Source organism: Sorghum bicolor, chromosome 2, assembly GCF_000003195.3.
Source record: "Sorghum bicolor cultivar BTx623 chromosome 2, Sorghum_bicolor_NCBIv3, whole genome shotgun sequence".
NCBI lineage: Eukaryota > Viridiplantae > Streptophyta > Magnoliopsida > Poales > Poaceae > Sorghum > Sorghum bicolor.
In genome coordinates, this window is record NC_012871.2 from 72,309,234 (window position 1) to 72,325,485 (window position 16,252).

Consider the following 16,252-nt stretch of genomic DNA (forward strand, 5'->3'; position numbering starts at 1 on the left):
TTTGGGAAATGCCAAGTCAAAAATGCCAAACACTTGGAGATGAACTTATTTTTCCTTTGGCAAAATGTTTAGGGACTTGGCAAACTCCAACAAATGGCAAATTCCAATTGCATAACTGTTGGAGATGCTCTAACTTTCTACATACATGTTGCTATCTATCATGTGTGTAACGCTTTAAGGATGTGCTGACACAAACACCATCACTATACAGGCTTATACGTGTTTATTTATTAGGAGTACGACTCTAATCGCTCGGTGCTGTTTGCGGAGCTAGTGGCGCTCATTGTCCAGACATCGTTTTGCATAAGTGAGGTATGTCCCTTCCGTCTCCATGTCTGCATGCCACCAAACTTGTCGTGATCTGACTTTACATCTTTGACTATCGTGAGCATTACTGTCATTAAAAAATATATTTTGAAAGAAAAACTAGCCAAGGCCTTGTTTAGTTCCGAATTTTTTTTAGGTTTGGATACTGTAGCATTTTCATTTTTATTTAGAAATTACTGTTTACTTATGGATTAACAGACTCAAAAGATTTATCTCGCGATTTTACAAGCAAACTGTGCAATTAATTTTTGTTTTCGTCTATATTTAATGTTTCATGCATGTGCCGCAAGATTCGATGTGACGAAAAATCTTGGAAAGTTTTTGGTTTTTGGAGTGAACTAAACAAAGCCCAAGTAAAATTGCATTGTGGGAGAATGGAGAGAGAGAATTTATGAACCATGAAACAAAAGATCTATTTACAAAAAATATTCTCGCGTGAAAAAAAATAATGGAAAAGGCTAGCTATTTACACGCATCATATTGCTGATTAGAAAAAGAAATACAAAAATCATGAAAGAAAGTAGGATCTCGTATGCGCTAAGTAAAGTAACATATACATAGGATTAGATATCGTACTTGTAGCATTACGTGCTATGGCGAAGCCTGTTTACGAGATGCACGTTTCATGATGGAAGCACCCGAAATTGCTTGCTCTGCCGACGAGTACCCGTACCATGGCACGTTGGCATTTTTTTTGTGCTTCGGGGACAGCGGCGCCCGCGTACACGCGCTCCTGCGTCCTGTCGAGCTAGCACACCGGCTCGGCGACTCGAACCGGGTACCACCCTGCTGCTCCTGCTCTAGCGCAAAGTCGCCAAGCTCGATACAAATAGGCAAATAGCTTTTGTTGATTGGTCGTTGGTTAGCAAAGCACGGTCTTAAATTTTGACCCGTTTCCAGGAGACAACCAAGGCTACAGTAATCGCTCGCACGTCACTCGTCGAAGTCAACAACAGGACCTGACACAGTTGCGTTCACAGGCTTTTATCCCGATTGTATATCCGGATGGCAACCTGGGCCTTGTTTAGTTCCCAAAAAATTTTGTAAAATTTTTCAGATTTCCCGTCATATCGAATCTTTAGACACATGCATGAAGTACTAAATATAGACAAAAATAAAAACTAATTGCACAGTTTGGTCGGAATTGACGAGACAAATCTTTTGAGTCTAGTTAGTTCATGATTGGATAATATTTGTCAAATACAAACGAAAAAGCTACAGTGTCCATTTTGCAAAATATTTTGGAACTAAACAAGGCCTGAGAACGGCGAACATCCACATCCCCCACGTTTGACTGTTCATTTCCTAGGCTATCAGGCCATGGATGGAGCCCAATAATTGCCCGGATGATCCGAGCGACTGCCGCACCAGTTGTCTGTTTCTCCGACCCGGACATTTCTGCACGTTTCATGGCCGCAGCGGCACGGTACGGAGTACCCCGCGCCACACACGCCGCTCGGTCGCTCGCTTGGCAAGACGACAAGCACACCACGGGCTGGCCGACAAAAGAGCGTACTGTACTCCTACTGGCCAACGGTCAAAAGGCGGCAGCGTCGCGGCGGGCACGTCGCGGTCATACAATATCGATCACGAGTCTGAAGATCTCCTCAGTGCCGTGCCAGTGCCAAATAAACTTGTCACAGCGGCAGCACGCGTGTACAAAAACAAGTAACGTACGCCACGGCGCGCTGGGGTGCGGGCGCAGGAAAGCGGCGCCCGGGCCTCCGGCAGGGAGACCCGCATCTGTGTCTCGGCCGCGCGGGCGGGCGGGCGAGCAGGCGGCGATTCCGACGGCTACCGAGTTCCCAGCAGCCTGGCCCGCCCCCGCCCCCGCCTCGCCGGACGGGTCGAAAGGCAGGCTCGAGCGCCTCCCACACGTTGACCGGCCGCCGGGCTGCCGCTATCCCGGACGCTGGCCACTCGCAGTCCGACGCGGCCAAGACCCGCGATTCGCGCGTGATCCGCACTGCATTTCGCGGGGGGTTGACCTGACGTCCTGATCCCCACCCTTGCGCCTTGTGGCCCGGCGGCCGGGCTAGAAACCGTGGTGCGCTTTTGGCAACTTGTGCTGTGGCTGTGGGGGAGATGAATGCTTCGCACTGCAGACAGTGCGTTGCAGGCAACTGTGCTGCGCAGTACGAAGAGGATAGAGGTCAGAGGAAACACATAAGGCGACGAGACGAGCGGATCTTCATCACCGGCACCGCATCGCCTGACGCGTCGGCTAGTGCGCGCGCGGTCAAAGACTGGGAGATCCGGCAACAGCGACGACGATGTGGATCGCTCACAGGTTGACAGGCAACGTACGCACGCAGAGACGCAGAGTCAAACGCTAGCCGAGGGCGTGTCCGGCACTGGGCACGACACGACAGATATCGCGGGCGCCGTCTACTTGCAGCGATCGATCGTCAACGGAGTGAAATTGACAAGCACGTCCCGTCACGGGCTCAATCGAATTCACGTGATCCGATCGGGTTACTGTGAGCCAATAGTACGGTTCGGAAGACGTCTTCGGAAGGACTTTTCCGCGATGCAAAACTCGCCAAGCCGGCCGTTAAATAGTACCTTTCCAGGAGGGCAAATGATCTCGCTTTTGACATTGTGGATGGATGGATGGAAAGGTGGCATGAAGAAATGCAGAGGTACAGTGCATCCAGGAAAAGCAAATGTTGGTCCGGCCGGCCGGTCCGCGGCGACGATGACCAGACGACCGAGCAGCGTGCAGGATCGTGCGCCGGTCCGCCCAAGATTCAGCAGTACACTGTGCTTGGAAAGGTTGCCACTGATTAGTTTATTAATCATCCATCAACGTCGCACAACGCTCATAATACTGCCAGACACTCGCGTGGCGTGACACCATCGGCTACCTAAAAGACTGCAATCAATCGCGCCGATTCGGGGCGAGTACGGCTTCCCCAGCTGACAGGGTCCTGCACAAAGATCACAGGCAGTTGGGCGATGGCAGTCGATCGGGGTCGGGCAAGCACTTCGATTGTACTGTATATATGGTGAAGCCAATGACGTGGCAAGTTTCATGGTACACTTTGTCATAAGTTTGATTAAGTTGAAAAAGTTAGTTGATAGCTAAACTTAGGTAAGATTTTTTGTTCACACATATCATAGATTAAAACACATGTAACAAAATTTCCTAAAACATAGCAAAGCGTGCCAAATTTTGGCTAAAAAACAAACAACAGCCTGTTACTCCCCAACAAAGCCGTTAACTGAATTGTGTCGCCTGAAATGGAAATGTCTGAAGGTTAAAGGACCGTGGGAACTGGGAGTTTACTCGTCTGTGAGACTGCAAAGTGACGAAGCTTTCGCAAGCTCGTAGCCGGTTTTAGTAATCGGAATATTGCCGCAAGATCTCGTGGAGGAACACACAGGCGCACATCTCGTACAGATTTGGATAAACGTTAAATTAGCCGCGTGCTCCGTACTACTAAGTGATACGGACAATAGTGCCATTACTACCTGATGAAACACCTCTACTCTTACATATGCGTCGACTGTTGCTTCAGCTGATCAGCTCAGCCTTGGAGTGATTCCAACTCTCATCACATCAAGTTACCCTCACGGCGCCGCTAATAACTGACAGTACTCAAAATTCCGAAATTAACAAATATTTAAGTTCACTGGCATTCTACGTCTGCGATACGAAGCAATTAATTAAGCGCGCCGGACCCGGACACGCCTCTCCGGCCGGCCCCGGCCTGGTCTTAGTCGGAGTGGGAGCGCTGGCCGGGGGTCCAGTGCGGCAGCGCGGGGCTGAAGTGGGTGGACACGACACGGGAGTCCAGGAGCTCGATGATGGGCGGGAACGTCACGCACCGGGGCACCTTGTACTGGTTGATGGACGCGCCGCGGGAGATGGCGTAGTCCATGAGCTCCTCGAAGGTGCCCGGCCGAACCACCCGGATCTCCAGCGGGCCGATGGAGCCGTCCGCCACGCGGCTCTGCCTGTACACCGTGTTCAGCGCCTCCTCCATCTCGAGGCAGCACCTGTCCAGCGTCTCCCTGTCCACCGCGGCGCCGGCGCCGGCCGCGGGGCCCTTGGTCAGGAGCTCCCAGTAGATGACGTAGTGGCCGGGGATGCTCTTGGTGTAGGCCTGGCTGGTGTACTCCACCACGGCGGCGCCGTGCGGGCGGAGCAGCGCGGACGCGCGCTCCACGGCGCGCTGCAGCTCCGCCTCGTCCGTCTTGTCGGACTCGATGGACAGCAGCACGTTCTTGCGGCGCACGAACCGGAACTGCGGCGCGGTGTTGTGGAAGCCCGTGACCTGGAGCACGTCGCCGACGCGGTACCGGTTCAGCCCCGCGTACGTGGTGATCACCAGCTCGTACTCGCGCCCGACCTCCACGCGGGCGAGGTCCACCAGCTGGCTCGCGTCGCCGCCGCCGGACGCCGCGGCGTCCATGGGCAGGAACTCGAAGTAGCACATGTTGGGCATCAGGGTGTAGGACACCTCCGACGGGTCGCACATGGGGCGGAGGTTCAGCCCGAAGTAGCACTCCGACGACGCGTACATGGTGCACGCCATCGGGAGCCCGCCGCTGTAGTACTTGAGGGTCGGGATGTACTGCGCCATGGCGCCGGTGACGATGACGTCCAGGTACTTGGTGTTGGGCCAAATGCGGGTGATGATGCCCGCCCAGTCGCCCTTGGAGCATTCGGAGCGGACCAGCGAGGCGAGCTCGGGGTCAGGGCGGAGGATGCCGGCGACCGCCTCGCGCACCGACGGGTCGGTGATGCGCGGGGTGAGCGAGCCGGACTCGATGTCGTCCGCGAGCTGCTCCCAGTTGAGCTGGAGGAAGCGAATGGCGCGGAGGAGGCCCGACGCGAACACGGCGCCGACGCGCAGCACGTCCTGGCGCTGGCACAGCCCGCACACCATCTGCGCGTACATGCTCTGGAACGCGTCCGCGCAGAGGATGGCCGCCGTGGGGCTCGTGTAGTTGTTGTAGGCGTCGAACGGCCGGTTCTTGAAGTGGTTGCTCTTGTAGTAGCTCGTCAGGACGGGCCTCGCCGCGAGGCCGCCCGGCGTCTTCGTCTCCGACTTGACGAAGAGGAAATGGAGAGCCTTGCCCTTGTCCATCCCAGGCACATACCTGCACGCAGTTATTCAAGGCCATCAATAACTGTACTTGCGCACGTGTGTGTATGCTGTCAATAATTACTGGTACTGGAGTAGTAGCAGTAGAAAGCTTACAGGTTCATGACGGGCATCTGGAGGCTGTACAGCAGCTGGCGGCGGTTGAGCTCATCCTCAATGGTGGGCATGAGCTTGCGCTCGCCGGCGGACGTGCCGGAGCTGGTGAGGAACTCGGAGACCGGGTGCCCCGACAGGATGGGCGAGCGGTCGCCGTCGGCAATGCGCCGGATGTACGGCTGCAGGTCCTCGTACGTCGCCATCGGCACCTTGGCGCGGAAGGTGGCGCGGTCCGAAGCGCCGGTGATGCCGTACTTGGCGAGGTACTCGGTGTCGGCGTTGCGGGCGAGGATCTCACCCAGCACGCGCTCCTGCACGGCGTCCACGTTGGAGGTCATCTCCTCGATGAACTGGAGCTTCTCAGCGTCAGCGTCCTTCACCGCGGCCGCCGCCGGCGGCGGCGGCGGCTGCGAGGCCGGGCTCCGGAGCGCCGCGCCGGTGGTCGACACTACTTCGGCCATCACCGCCATTGCCTCGATTGAACACTACTACTGCTTGCAAACGCTAGCTAGCAGCTGTGGAACCTGCCTGAGGGTGGTTTGGGACTCTTGAGGAGGGACGGCTTGAAGGCCAGGAGATGTTTTCTGCTGCTTGCTGTGTTGCTTGAGTCGGAATGGCTCGGGCATGGCGGGGTATTTATAGTGTGGGACGCGAGCTCGCAGGTCGCGCAGCTCGCCGAGGGCGAGGTTGAGGGGGCGATGGCGCAGTGGAAGTGTGGGATGGGGAGAAGGACACGGGGTGACGTCGGGGCTGTCGCTCCACGGCGCGGCAGCGGTGGGACCCGATGTCGCGTCCGGTGGTGGACAACCGCCCGGCAAGGTGGGGGCGGCCTGGACTGCCACGTCGGAGCGGCCGCCGATGAGGCCATGGAAACGTGGCCACTGGTGGGCCTTGCCCGCTCCCTCGAGCAAGCTGATAGTCTCCCGACCGATGCAAATTTCCCTACAACTTGGTTGGTCGTGGATTTTGGCGCATGCAAAGCCGTGATACGCTTGCTGATTGATTTGTCCCATATAAATCCTGATCCAATCCGTTACGAGTTGTTGTCAGCGCGAGGAACCGACCGGAAGCAATCGAGCGGAGACGCAAGCGCCGAGTTTGGTGAGAGTTTTGAGCCCAGGGAGAGTGCCCGAATCGAACGCAACGTCTTCGAACTGAACGCAAAATCTGCGCAGGCAGGCAGCCCGGCCGCCTGCCGGCTCTGTCTGGCCTGCTCGAACATGCGTGGTGTCGTCGAACGGACCGTGCCTTATCCACGCCTTTTACCCGCGCCAGCCTTTGTCGATCCGCTTTGGGCACGACACGGCCGGAGCGCACAGAATTCCACGGGCCGCCGCCCCGGCCTGCTCCGATCGCATCGAATCGAACGGGAACGCGCGCGTGCATCGGCAGACATGGGCACGTCAGCCGGGGGGCCATCGGCTTGGTTGGTTCGGGAAACGCGATGCCCGATTTCCCCTCCCGGGGACGCAGCGATCGCGACGCCCGGCGTCGCGTCCTAGCGCTTGGCCGGCTTCGGCAGTTACGTTGCGCGCGGGCGCCGCTAACCCTGCCGAGGCCGGGGCGAGGTGCATTGAATCGCCAGCCGCGGTTGGGGAGGTTAGCGGTGGTCGAGCGGAGAACCAGTGGGCAGTGGGGCTTCCGGCGGTCGATTCGACTCGGTTACGGGCTGGCGGCCACGTGAAGGGTAGGGGGTAGCCGGCCGGCCGGCAGCAAGTTGGAACATGCTCATCGGCATCGCCAGGGGTTGATCCGGTCCACGGCCGGGATAGATCATCATACACTACTCCACTCCTAGCTGCCTGCCTGGACGGCATGGTGGAGATAAATATTCTCTGTGTTCTGTCAATCACTCGGCTCATGAACTCCCAGCGGCGCTGGGAGAATATACTAAGAAACAGCGCAAATTCGAGGCTGCGAGAAGTGTGCAGAGATCCGGCCGGGATACGGTTCGCGTCAGACGAAACTTCGAATCACCGGCCATGGCCGCAAAAATTTATTCCAGCACGCGGGGGAGGCGGCCGCAGCTCGTGCCCGTGCTCGTGCTCTCGCGTTCCCCAGCGCGACGCCGTCGGCCGACGCGGGCCGGTCGCCCGGTGGTGGTGACTCGGACGTGCGATGCGGCTGCCGCCCGTATGCATGATTGGTCGGCCGGGGCGGGCGAGAGTGCGAGACTGGCGGCCAGCCGCCAGCCGGCCATGCCATTGTCATGCCAGCCTTTGGGGGCGGTGGCGCGCGACGAGGCGGACGCGTGACGCGTGCGTTGGTGGCGCGGCCGCGTACGTTGCGACCTGCTAGCCTTGCGGCCAAGTTGCCAGTCAGTGTCCACTGCTCACCGGTCGCCGAGGCTGCCAGGCGTAAGCTGCCAAGCCGCTGGCGCGCGCGGGGCCGTGAAAATCCGCACCTGTTTTTTGACGCGCGGTCATGAGGAAAAGAAGCGCCTGCGCGTCCGATGCGCGCCGTGAATGTACGTGCCCGGCGAGTACCGTGAAGCTTCGCTTTTGCGCGACAAGGGGGACGGGCGAAAAAAAAAAAAGGCTGGCTGGCGTTTTTCTGTCACGTGAACCAGAAGGGAACAAGACACTTGTTAGGGGGCCTTTTGTCCGATCCGCGCACGCACGCCCCAGCGCCCGTGTCGAGAATTTCTAGGGGCGGCCACCCGTACGTGATCATGACAGTCATTTCGATTATTCCCTGGTCGCCGTCGTCGTCGATTACTGTAAGCGTGTGAACTGTAAAGGTCTCGAGTCGTGAGTCGTCAGCCGTGTCTCACAATTTGCATCCACCCTCTGGTAGCACTTGGACTTCTGTGACTGAAGCTGTTATTCTTTTTTGTTACAAACTTGCAGCCTTACAGGTAGGATCATGCATCTTCTAGCATAGAAAATGTAATCCACGCACCAGGAACGAAGCCACGGTTTTGGATGCGATTCGATCGGTTGTGGGCTCGTGTTCTTGGAGTATCATCAGCTGCTTCGCCTTAACGTGCGCGTGGGGAAATAAAAAACACTTGGAACAAAATCAGAGAACTAAAGTCGTCATATATAGAGACAGATATAAGGAATATGGACCCTCCTTTTATACTTTTCAAAATTCTAAAAGGATATATCTGGTGTCACTATATATATAGTACTATATTGTCTTGCATGGCTGCTAGCTGCATCTGAAATTCTGGATTCTGGAGACACCGCACGCAGTCCGCACCGAAAGCTATTTTGTTGGCATGAGCTAGTTCCACCGCAATTCTTCGCGCACTCGTGTCATACCGTTAATTAGCATCTTATAGACCATCCTGATGTACAATGACTGACGATGGTGAATAATGAAGAAGTTTCTATCCACTCATCACCTTCCTTAATTGTCTTTGGATAGTCATCACAGAATCCACACTGATTTTATTCGATAGAGCTCGAGAATGGAATCGATCAGCTATGTGATCGAGATCAATAAAGGTACACGCAAGTTTATCTATGCTATTTTTTATTCGGTAGATCTTTTCTAAAGATCGAGAACGTACATGCTCTTGACGCGTGTCCATATATCACGGCCGGTACGACCAACTTTCGGAACAGTACGTATATAAATGTGCAAGAGTGATGTTTCTTGCAACAGAGGCTGCATGCCGGCAAAAGAATATTTATTTGCATAAACGGTACAAATAATACTCCGTGCATCAAAGTACAGTTTCAGTGCTCAGAATGTTGTTGTGGCATTATTGTCCAAAGTAAATAAACGTCGACCGCGACCATTTATTGACTGACGAGCAAGTCGCTAGCTAGCGTGTTGCATTGGGCAGGTAGCAAAGCATATATGTATAGACGAAGATGAACGACCAAGGAAAGGTACTATACGGTGGATTTCCTTTTCATGTGTGTATCACGTTAATTTATAACTTTTCCCAACAAGGGACATGACACAATGCAATGCAAGTTACCTCTCCACGCCCACTTGTGCATTGACTAGAGTTGTTCGCAATACGCGTCGTCGTCGTGTAGCGTATACCAACAGTCCAACACTACACACCCACGCAGTACGTCGTGCTAGCTAGATGAATTACGTACGTATAGTAGGTCGTAGGAGTAGCTAATTTGCGTCGGGGGACGGCGGATATTACGCGGCCAGTGGGCCACACGACCACGTACGGGATTCTGGAGAAGTTACCTGGTCACTGCGTACGGAGTACTCCTACGCAATAACCGCATCCGATTCTTGCTTTTGTGCTGCTTGCGTGAAAGCAGGTGGAAAAAGGAACAACAGCATGGACGATACACGTTCTTTCAGTAGTGGAAGACTATTCCGTCATTTCAGTCGCTTGAAGAAATTTATGGCTTTGTTTAGTTCTAAATTTTTTTAGAAAATAAATATTGTAGCATTTTCGTTTGTATGTGATAATATTGTTCAATTATAGACTAAGGCTCTGTTTGTCACAACTTCACTTCACTAGTGAAGCTGTTTTTTGGGACTTCAGCTCTATGAGCGGCTCTATCGGTGGATGTGGAGCCATTTTGGTAAAACATTTAGCAAAACAGCTTTTTGCTTAAAATGTGTTCCGACAGAATGCCACATAGTATGAGGGGAGGCTGGGAGAAACCACTATTTTTGGTTTTTTCACACTCAAAAGCTCTGTGTGAGCACGTTTTTAGGGACTTCATTGGTAGAACTATTCTATTTTACCCCTGTTTGGCACAAAACGGCTCCTGAAGCCGCTGGAGAAGCCGTGCTAAACGGGGCCTAACTATATTTAAAAAGATCATCTCACAAATTATAGGCAAATTGTGTAATTAGTTTTTGTTTTCGTTTATATTTAATGTTCTATACATGTGTCTAAAGATTCGATGTGACAGAGAATCTTGAAAAAATTTGGGCTTTAGGGAGGAACTAAACAAGGCCTATGTGTGTTCATGCATGCATATATTACGGTCTTGTTTAGTTCTCAACAAATTTCAGATTTCGCTACAGTAGCATTTTTATTTTTATTTGACAAATATTGTCCAATCATGAACTAACTAGGATCAAAAGATTCGTCCCGTGATTTAGAGACAAACTATGTAATTATTTTTTATTTTCGTTTATATTTAATATTTAATATATGTGCCGCAAGATTCGATGTGACAGGAAATCTTGAAAACTTCTTGGATTTCAGGGTCAACTAAACAAGGCCTACGGGTGTGTGTTAATTACACAGCAGTCTGAACATTACTGCTATCACCAGCCACTCGATCTCGTGCAAAGTGCGTACCCCCGAGTCTCTGACTGCTAACTACTAAACGAAGTCGTTTAACAACGATATATATATATATATATATATATATATATATATATATATATATATATATATATATATATATAGTCTTTAAAGCCTAACTTTGACTTTTTATTTTATAAAAATATTTATTAAAAATTAGTATATGTATATTTTTATAAAAATATTTTTTAAGACAAATATATTGATATGGTTTTCACATTTTCAAATTCAATAACTTAAAAGTTATTTATAATTTATATTCTCAATGTTTAACCTAAACTTTATGTAAAACGACTTTATTTATGGGTATGGAGAGAATATATACACACACCAACTATATATATCTAGTCACTACTAACTCACCACAGTGAAGTGCCGATGGCGAGCCTTCGTCCTCTGCACCCTCCCGTTTCGCCGATCAACTCCGTTACTGTTCGCGTTATCGTGTACTGGTATATAGGGCACGCGCGCGCACCAATAAACCAAACGCAAAAACATTATTAGTCGACCGGAAGTGACAGAAGGAGAGACCAGACCAAAAGAATATTGTCACGTCGCCAGTCACCCCCTGTACCGCACTAGTGCGCCGCGCGGACGACACTCCATCGCGGTTCATGCATGCACATAGGGCATGGATGGCCCGGCACACGCACACACCAAACACGCAGTAAAACGCACGCGGCAAAAACTCGCCCCTCCCCTGGAACCTTCTGATTGCTACTCCTAGTAGTAGTGAGTTGGTCGACACTCCCGACATAGCCTTTTTCTGACGGCCGGCATCTCCACCACCGTGCGCCTCCGCGACGACCCACAACCGGCCGGCCGGCCGAGCAGGATCGGATGGCCTATATCGGGCTTTGTGGTAGATCTCCTTTTGTGGGATTTGATTGTTGGTTGGACTCGTACTCGATCACTGAGGCCTTGTTGTTCGCCTTGAAACAAATTTTTTTTTTAATATTTTTCGTCACATCAAATCTTGCGACACATACATAAAATATTAAATATAAATAAAAACAAATACTAATTGCATAGTTTACCTATAAATCGCGAGACGAATCTTTTAAACCTAGTTACTTTATGATTGGACAATGTCTGTCAAATGAAAAATAAAATTACTATAGTGTTAAAATTTGAAAAACTTTTTGGATGTAAACAAGTCCTGAGTCACTGTCTGTATGCTCTCGGAACGTGCATGTAATTAGCTACTGCAGTTGGAAATCAAAAAGGGAAAGGGAGGAAAAATCGAAACGAACAAGCGCCGATCGAGCCGTAGTGGTCCGTGGAAGTGGAATTCACTCGATCACCGCCGGCAGCCGGCAGCAGGTAGACAGTGTGCATGCATGCATGTATCGATGGTGTACAGTTACGTATGCTGTGCGCACGGACGGACGGAATAAAGGGATTGGGCTGGCGCGCGACAAGGGCAGCAGACAGGCAGAGACACGGCACATGCATGCAGGGGACGAGGACGACGACGCAGAGAGGCCAGCCAGCCGGCCTCTCTTTCTGCCATGCGCGCCCTGCCCATGCCCAATCGTGCCCATATCGTATGGTCTCGATCCGGTCCATCGTCGTAAAAGCGGGGTGTTTACCTAACGGACGACGACCCATCATGGCGCCCGAGACTAGTCGGATCATCGCCGCTCGCCCGTGTTTCATTTCAGTGTCTGCCTGCCTGTCCACTCATCATCAATGGACCGGAAGAACGAAGATGGCGGTGGCCATGGAGGGAGGGCTGTGCTGTGTGCAGAGCAATATTGACCGCCTAGTAGCGTAGCGTAGTAGTGCATGGCTCTGTAGCCTGTAGCTGTAGGCAGCCTGCCGGGGAATGTTCCTGTGGCAGCGTCATCGTGTCATGCAATTCTTTCATGCCGTGATAAAAATTGAACAATGGGTACTCCACTCCACATACTACTACTACTACGTGTGTGCGCCGCTACCACTCTGATGCTCCCTGCCTCCCTAGTGTTGGTTGACGGCTTTTGTTTGACGCCGACGCGTCCGCAGTTGATTCGCCCCGGCTGCTATCACAGAACAGTACCCTGCACCTAGGTGTTTGCTGTAGCCTGATTTGCAAGGTTATATGAGCAATAGAGAGCTACTGGCTGGGCCAGGAAAAAGTGGCGATGTGGACGAGGCTAAGCCGAACCGAGTTTCCAGCACTGGGCCAAGTTAGGGACGCTATTTTTCGATCGGCAAAGCCCACCGTGGTGCGAGATGGTCAGCCCACCCCGAAAGAAGTCATGGTCTTCCAGTGCCCTAGAGCGGGCAGGGCATTGCAGACTTGAAGGTTGGCGGCCCGCCTTACAGTCCACGGGGCTAATGGACTGGACTCCTCAGCAACAGTCTTCACCGGCTGCTGCTGGGCGCCAGTGCTGCTTGTAGCGTTGTAGGATCACCGGTGTTCCTGATTGGTAATTGCGGTCCAACTAACATTTTCCTACATGATCTTTTTCAGGGAATTTCACTATAGGACAGTATACCTCAGTTTCATCACACTTAGACCATCCTCGATAGGAGTTTCATGTCGCAGTTTCGAACACACCATATTTTGAAAACAGTGAAGAACTCTCTACTCCCATAAAACTCATATCATCTTTCCGTTCATTAATACAGTGTCGCATCAACATATTTAATGTGTATGAAATTCTAATGTAACTCTTAGGTCTTGTTTGGTTGCTCCTGTTTTTTTTTAAACTCTCATCAGATCGAATGTTTGGACACATACATGGAGTACTAAATATATATACTATTTACGAAACTTAAACACAGCTAGAGAATAATTTGCGAAACGAATCTTTTGAGTCTAATTAGTTCATGATTAACATTAGTTGCCAAATAAAACGAAAATACTACAGTATTGTTAAACTTTAACACCTTCAAGGAAGATACAGGAACTTCAGCAAATAGGTCGCGGGATGGCCCACAAGGCAGGAACTGGAAGGTACACAAGGGGGTTGTGACAGCAGATCGGAACAGAGATCATGGAACTTGGAACAACGCACCGGGTCGCTCGCTGAACCAGTTCGCCGCCAAGGATGTCATTTCACCCACCCAAGATGAAGATGATGCGCGAAAGAGCACATGGAACAAAACCATGCTCAGCACTGGCGACCGATCGACATCGCCTCAGCACTGTGCCACTGTGTAACAGGATGAGGATGAGTGAGCACAACTGCAGAACTGCAGGGCCAAGGCTGTGTTGTATGTAGTGTAATGCTATCTACTAGCAGCAAGTAGCAAAGCGACATGGCAGTCGTTACCTGCCTACTGCTGGCTGCCGATAGACCAAGCCTTGTTGCTTCCTCGCCACCTCCTCCGGATCGAGCCGGAGACGCCACCAGGGTACGAGTCACCATTCCACTAGGGGCAGCATATCAGCACAATCCACCATGATTTTTTTTCTCTGACAGGTCCAAAAGAGAGCAGCGGGCGTGTGTCTATTTCTCGTAGGGTTCCTCCATCAGAATATAGTTCCGGTTGTCTGATCTCTCCCGCTAAAAGGCCCATGCGAAACAGTTAAAAGGAGACGCCGTATCCTGCATAGAAAAAAGCATAATCATTTGCGCTTTGAGTGCGTCACCCACTTGCTTTGCTTTGCTTGTCAGCAGAAAGCTTCTGTTCTTTACCTCAGAGTTTGTCCAATGCTAATGGCATGTAGGCTTTGGCTAGCAACAAGTGGTAATGGCACTTGCTTGAAATCATCTGAAATCCACTCATGACTCATGTGATGGTGCAGCTTGAGAAGGCTGAGGTAGGCTTTAGTGTTGAATAATGCCAAGCGTCCATGCCTGAGCCTCAAGGGACAAAGAGGAAGAGAGCATGAGTGAGAGTTGCGATAAGTTCAAAGATGACTAACAAAGCACTGATAGGCCATAGCACCTCTCATTAAAGCATGCTACACTATGGGTCAGCTAAACAAATCACCTGGAAAGAATTTGCTTCAGTTCACCTAAAACTTAATATTAAGTCCACATGCAATTTAAAAGTCATTTTAAAAGAAGATGGCAGAAAACTTTGCCATGGCATTTTAGAAGAAGAAAAAAGAAAAAAAGGGAAATAACTTATAAGACTTCCTCTTCAATATATATTCCTATGCTTCTATCGACAAGGACAATTCCAAATGTGAGCAGCTCCCCAGATGACAGGCATACAATCGCGGCCCTGCATGAGGTTGCAGGACTGTACTGATAGAAATGTATAACGGCACTATCTAGAGCAGGTGCGAACCTGATAGAATGAGCTGGACAAGAAACTGAAGCCTGTTGACGCCAGTCACTATGCATGACAGGTATATCATCTCGAAGAATAACAAGAACCAATATGTTTGCCACTACTGCAAACTAGCATATCCTGGTCCACTTCAAAGTACCGATGGCTCGCCTTTTCTGCTGAATTATTGCTGCCCGCAGACCCCTGCTTCTTTTTATAGCAATAGAGAAGCAGGGTGAGGCACGATAACACAAACTTCAGAAACCCTGTCTTCTGCTACTTCCAACAAAGAGAGCAATGGAGAGAGTACCTGGTGTCGAAGAGCAGAAGTCAGCAGACCAAGTTAACAAAGCTGGTCTAACTGATGATAATACCATAGTACCATGGCTGAAGTTGGGTCTTGATGCGCCAAAAAGTGAAGAAGCCAAGCCTCAAGAGGTGAAACCAGTGGCCACTCCACATAGGACTTTCTCTTGCAACTACTGCATGAGAAAGTTCTTCAGTTCCCAGGCCCTCGGTGGACACCAGAATGCACACAAGAGGGAGAGGTGTGCAGCAAGAAAGTCACACAGATTTCAGTTGATGATGGGCCTTCCTCCATCTGCTTCCTTTCTCCAACCTTTGAGAGTGAACTCCCACTCCACGATTCTGAAGGATCATGGTGAAAGAGCTTCTGTTGTCGTAGCAAGATTCGATGGAGGCCGAATGAGTGGCTGGATGCCTTTTGCAATTGAAGAACCTGGAGGATTAGTATGGCCAGGGAGCTTCACAGCAAGTTCAGAGGAGTCCAAGAAGCAAATAGAGAAAAATCTTGACTTGACCCTGCGCTTGTAAATTGTAATAAGCCGATAGGTCATTACATATAAGCATTTTCTGAGAAGTGTAATATTTTTCATAATTTCTGTTGGGTGAAGAAGTATAATGCATGGTGAGAATGGAAAGTTTGAATCTGCCCCCATGCATGTGCAACAACTGCAGTTTATCTGCTGTGCTGTTACTTGCAGCAGGTTATATGAATTTGGTTATACTGGATCATGTTAGTGAAATTCAACCAATCTACAACTGCAAACCTAAAACTGGTTAATACTTAGGAGGAGTGCTTGTATATAATTTCCTATTCTACCTAAAATGAAAGGCAGAGCTCCTGCCAGTTTCTTTCAAAAAAAAAAGTTAATTGATTCTATGAAGCCCAAATCTCATGCAATTGTTGGTTGTATGCTAGACAAACGAGCAATTGGTGGCTATGTAGCAAACTAAT

General features: G+C 50.8%; 2 protein-coding genes across 2 annotated transcripts; one reads left to right on the forward strand and one right to left on the reverse strand.

Annotated features, from left to right (window-relative positions):
- Positions 3,726-6,149, reverse strand: LOC8059110 (probable indole-3-acetic acid-amido synthetase GH3.8). The gene is made up of 2 exons (XM_002463073.2): positions 5,538-6,149; positions 3,726-5,436 (listed from the first exon to the last, which is right to left on the reverse strand). The coding sequence occupies exons 1-2, from the start codon at positions 6,005-6,007 to the stop codon at positions 4,047-4,049; spliced, it is 1,860 nt and encodes a 619-aa protein (XP_002463118.1). The 5' UTR covers positions 6,008-6,149; the 3' UTR covers positions 3,726-4,046.
- On the forward strand, positions 14,431-15,944 carry LOC8060620 (zinc finger protein 7). Its single transcript, XM_002460912.2, has one exon. The coding sequence runs from the start codon at positions 15,292-15,294 to the stop codon at positions 15,826-15,828; it is 537 nt and encodes a 178-aa protein (XP_002460957.1). The 5' UTR covers positions 14,431-15,291; the 3' UTR covers positions 15,829-15,944.